The sequence below is a fragment of the Cephus cinctus genome, unplaced genomic scaffold (genome assembly GCF_000341935.2).
Source record: "Cephus cinctus unplaced genomic scaffold, Ccin1 Ccin1_scaffold0123, whole genome shotgun sequence".
Taxonomy (NCBI): Eukaryota; Metazoa; Arthropoda; class Insecta; order Hymenoptera; family Cephidae; genus Cephus; species Cephus cinctus.
This window is the reverse complement of record NW_014332857.1, coordinates 1,169,381-1,174,660: the sequence shown is the minus strand read 5'-3', so window position 1 is coordinate 1,174,660 and position 5,280 is coordinate 1,169,381. Positions and strand designations below refer to the sequence as shown.

Genomic DNA, 5,280 nt, shown 5'->3' with positions numbered 1-5,280 from the left:
TTCGCTCTACTGCTGGCGATGATAGTTTTGTCGTTTTACGACGGGCAGAACGCGTCAGATACCAGGAGACTACGAATATGACAACAGTGTGGGGACACATTGTACACATACGATAGAGGCTTTAGTGCTTCCACTTTTTAACGAGTCATTTGTCAATCATTATACCTCTAGAAAAGGTTCTGTCTGGTATCAATGCTTTTACGGTGCTTAATTACACGAGAATCTTATTCGCAGGTGATCGTTGCGTAATCATGCATAGTAAACATACGAATACAAGCTACTTTGGTTGCGCATACAGATTCTTTTATCACAAAAAAACATAATACAATGACATAATACAATTAGGTTTGATTTTCTTTTAATTAAAATTTATATTAATGATTTCTTTCATATGGAGTCTTTTCTGTTTTATCAGCTCCTGAATGAGTACATGGCTCGCAGGAAAACTATTAACGAAAATTGTCATCTAGTTTCTAGACACAACGACACTGATAGCGCTTATCAGAAAAAGCATACTAACATCGAAGCAACGTTACACAACAAATTGCTTAGAACGGTAATGATATATGTTAATTTTTTGAATTCTACTATTTTAGGTGCGCACGCTGAGGGAGCTTATTGTACGGTTCTTATCAGAAACGAAGCAGTATTATTTGTCATCGTTATCAGGAACATCGTAGGAAAGCCAATCGAGCTGATAGAGAAAAATTTTCTTCGCTTATCTATTTTTCCTTGTACGTATCCTCGTCGGTTAATATTGATAGTTAATTATCGCACGGAATTCAAAAGTAAACTCTTTATACAATGTATAGAGTCTTAATAATGTTATAAATAATTATACTCTTATTGTTGTCTAATTTTAGCAACGGAATTTGTGGTCTTTTTTATATTTTGATTTATACAACGTCGCGCGAACTCTGTAGTAGAGTTAATGTAATTTTGTGATAATTTATTCGAAAGGAACTTCCAAGATTTCTGAATGTCTTGGCGTAATACGGTGACGTCATGTACTTTCGAAATTAAGGAAGAAGCCATAGGAGGAGTAAAGAGATACACCGTAATCCATTAACTTAAGACTTGATATATCCAGGGTTTATCGTCACAGCCAAAATTCATTTTTTTTTCGTTCCTTGACAACCAGTTGTTAAAATATCTTCATATTGACTGTAGACGTTGATGTCCATCGTGCGACCGTCTTCCGTCGATGAATACGTCGATGCTCCTGAGGAATAAATTGTTGTTTGTATTATTTAAATTCACACGTGTCATAATCGGTAATGCGTGAAACTCGTTTATATTACGTCAGTTCCGGTGACAGGTGCATTTCGAAATTGAATAAAATATACGTCTTGTCACTGTGGCGCTAATACACGTTTTTCCTCTTTTTTCTTTTCGATGATTATTCCGCATTCTAGTTGAATCGTTTCGATTACTGTATCATTGAATTATATGTACGATATATCTTCGGCATGGCCTCGTTCAATGGGAATTTAAGAACGGTTCATTTAATTATTATTAACCTTGTGCATTCAGAAATGCTTACAGAGTGAGCATTGCTATATAAGCACTTACTCGGCTAATGATTATAGCTATGCCGCTGTTAAATCTTAGCAAAAACTCAAAGAAGACTGCCTTGAATTAATAAAGAATTATTTTGCCATTGCTTGGGTCATATATGAGACACTTGACAACACTTATGAAACTCGTGTGACCCGTTGCTGTTGATTTATTTATTTTTTATTAAAATTTAGAAAAGGGGTTACTTTTTCATACCAAGAATCAGCTCGACTTCTGTGGAATACGTCAATTAATATTTAACATCATAATATTATGTCGGTCAACACTTGGTACTATGGAGGCGCCTATTATTATTTTACATAACTATTAATTATTTTATATATCAGCAAAAAAAAGACACGGAATTGCTATCAGGTGCTGGTTGATCGATGAGGTCTAGATAATTATATTAGAATTAATTACTGAGCAACATATGATTTCTTGTTGTTAGTTCGTCATCATCGTAATACGTGTCAACCTTGTCGAAATAATAACTCTTAGGAGACTTGATTGTTTTACTGGAAAACATAACTAGAATCAATAAAATTATTATAAATAATTAATTATTAGTTAAAATTAATTTATCGATTTACGTGGAGCATCTTGTACAGTTAGAATAACAATGTATCTCTGGAGTATAAGCAATGTTAAGCGTATCGGAATTTTTCTTATCATTTATACCAAACAAAATTTTTATCAAGAAAACATATGTTTACAAAGACTCTAATCAAACTAGCTATCACTGTGTAAGAAATTTTTTATAACTATTCCGACTTGACTAATGACACGTCACTGTTGGTGATTATTGTCTTTTGCGGAAGTGACGACTTAACTCCTAGTACTATTATAGTAATAGCGAGTTTGCATACATCTGTATAAGATAAATAAATTTATATTTATATTTCCTTGACAAATGAAAAAGAAAAAAGATAATTAAAAATGTCTTTTATTTTTTTATGAGCTCGAACACTTTTTTTTTATTGAAAATTTCAATTTCGAAGAGAGAACTGTTTATGTACAATTTTCAATAATCATTCTTAGAACTTAATCTAACAAAAATGTTAATTTATATCTATCTAATCTGAAAATTTAGGTTATACAACATACCAATCAGTTAACATCTTCAGAAGGAAGCGTTCGCGTAATTTTGAAGCAAACTCCTTCTACTATTGCTTTCTTTCCGACTTCATCTTGCGGCAACACCGACATGCGGCTCTGTAAAAATTATTAAGTGCACTTATTCCTGTCAGTAACGATCATCGATCACTAATCATCGTAAATCAACATAATATTTATGTCAAAGACTTAGCAACTGCGCGATGTGTTCAGAGAGTTCAAGCATTTGATAATACTTGATGATCTCCTTGTAATTACAAAATTCTCACCGTGGCGGTTCGTTCATTAGAATTCATATATCCAATAATCATTGAGTTAGTCGAATGACTCCAAAGGACATCACCAAATCCTTCCAATGATGAATACTTGATAACGATGACCCCACCAAGCTTTTGTTCCAATCCACGTAAAAACATTGAATCTACCAGCACAATAATTTCTTTTTTTTTAGTAAAATCAATGAAGTGTTGCTTCAACATGAGGGTTCACTGATGATTATATATTGTTTGAATATAGTAGAAATGTTTTACCTATAAAATCATTTTTCATGGTCTGATGCAATCCTGTTGTAGGACATGATGTTTTAGAAATAGCTTCTGCAACTGAACGAGCTAATGTCGTGCGGATGAGATGTTCGCCGCATCCTGTCGAACTTGAACCCACTGAGTAATCTGCATTTTGTGCCCATACTCCACTGCCCCATACGCCAGCCTGAACTCACGATTATATATAATTTATATGACATGTTTAATCTATATGTAAACTATTAGTTTTTATCCCACTTGATAGTAAGGTTCTTGTTATATTGTTTCTTGAAAGTGAAATTATTATTAAAGGACTTGTTCGATGCTGTGTTGAGTAATAATTTTGTGGTTTAATATCATATAGAAATTATATACCAGGCCTTTATAATGTTCTTGATATGTAAATTCAAGTTGATAATTATCTACCTGTCCCACTCTTCCAGGGTATTTTAAGATAATTCCACCACTAGAGCAAGCCGATGCAATATTTCCAAATTCATCAACACACACTGCACCCACTGTATCCATTCTTTTTTTTACTTGCTGCAAAGTTAAAATTGAGGGTAATAGAACAATTTTTAATACGTGTCACGTGCGTTTAGGGAAAATAAATGTATACCAATACCTTTAACATTTCGTCTCCATGATCATCCACTTTTCTTTTATAGTGCTTGTATACCTTTCGGGCCTTTACTAAAATAAGAACTTATTATTTTTTAATATGTTACAACTACGTAATTGCATTTTGTATACAGATATAGTTTTAAAGTTTGATTATTTAATATGGTTTATATAAAACTTTTCTTCTATTAAAATATTAAGCTTTGATCAAGACATACCGGATATCAAATTATCTGGTGGGAGAACTTGTATTCCCATTTCTTTTGCCCAATCATGTGCGCCAGCTCCAACTAAAATACTAATTTCAAACAAATTTGTAGAGAGTAAATAGATGGCTATTTGAAATGCGTTACTTTATGTAAATTACCTAGGTGGAACTCTTCCACATGAAATTCTAACAGCTTGTTGTTGACACAAACATTTTGCCAATAAAACTGGATTTTTTATACCTCCAACTGCACCAACTGCACCAAATTGTAAACTCAAGCCATCCATTACACTGGCATCACATTCTACTCTCCCATCAATTGTAAGATTTGAACCAAATCCAGCATTTGTTAATGACGAGTTTTCCAGCACCACCGTAGCATCAGAAACTGCATCCAAAGCACTACCTCCAGATTTCAAAGTACTAATTGCCTAAATGAAAATTATGTTTACACTAGTGCATAATGAATTAATAACATAATATCATTATGCTTTATATACTGGAATAAATCCAAATAATAACATGCCATTCATATTCGATGATGCATATTCAAATACATATCAAATTCTAATAAATTTTATATAACTTACTGCTTCACATGCTACACGACATAATTTCTGATATTTATCTTTGAGTGTTTCTGAATGTTTTCCTGCTCCTGAAACAAAATACAATTATTAAAATTTGGATTAAATGAACAAATAACAATAAATTCTTATAAAATTGTCATAATTTACGTACCAACATGCACAGCAATAAATCCATGTTTAGCGCAATTCATTCCAAATTCTGCTATTTGTAACTATTGCATCAAATAGATTTCTTTATTATTTCCTATTGAATAGCTAAATACATATTGTTTTTAACATTTGAGATCTGAGAGGTTCAATATAAAAGTATAATGCTCCTACTACAAAATTTCGTGTGTCTAGGAAAAATCTATTACAGTATGCTACTGTATTTGTTTGTAAGTAAATATATATATTGCATACAAAACTTGGGTATGAATTCTAAAACAATAACAATACAGTGCAAGAGCAATTCGCGTGGTTCATTATTATTATTATGTAGCCCATACTCCATTCTGCATTTTACCGCTGAAGAGACAAGCACGTGTCGGTGTACAGTTTCATAAGTGAGCATTTCTATTGAGTTTTAACTGGTTTCAACGTGGTTTTTTATACAAGTGAATTATACAGTATTTGCGTTTCCTCTATTACAATACATCAGTAGACACGCTGTAATAAATATTCT

At 32.5% G+C, this 5,280-nt stretch overlaps 1 protein-coding gene across 3 annotated transcripts; it reads right to left on the bottom strand.

Moving 5' to 3' along the window:
• Nucleotides 1–846: 846 nt before the first annotated feature.
• LOC107275004 (threonine aspartase 1) lies at nucleotides 847–5,269 on the bottom strand. 3 transcript variants are annotated; one of them, XR_003058096.1, is made up of 12 exons: nucleotides 5,105–5,269; nucleotides 4,768–4,828; nucleotides 4,617–4,684; nucleotides 4,186–4,457; nucleotides 4,037–4,116; nucleotides 3,823–3,890; nucleotides 3,624–3,740; nucleotides 3,204–3,384; nucleotides 2,943–3,112; nucleotides 2,665–2,772; nucleotides 1,302–2,075; nucleotides 847–1,222 (listed from the first exon to the last, which is right to left on the bottom strand). XR_003058096.1 is itself a non-coding variant. In XM_015754697.2 (11 exons), exons 1-10 carry the CDS (start codon nucleotides 5,114–5,116, stop codon nucleotides 2,668–2,670), a joined length of 1,134 nt encoding a protein of 377 aa, XP_015610183.1. In that variant the 5' UTR covers nucleotides 5,117–5,269; the 3' UTR covers nucleotides 847–1,222; nucleotides 2,665–2,667. The 3 variants fall into 3 exon arrangements, 2 of the variants coding, with proteins under 2 accessions (XP_015610183.1, XP_015610184.1); XM_015754697.2 differs by lacking the exon at nucleotides 1,302–2,075; XM_015754698.2 differs by lacking the exon at nucleotides 1,302–2,075 and having other exon boundaries at nucleotides 2,943–3,094.
• Nucleotides 5,270–5,280: the final 11 nt, after the last annotated feature.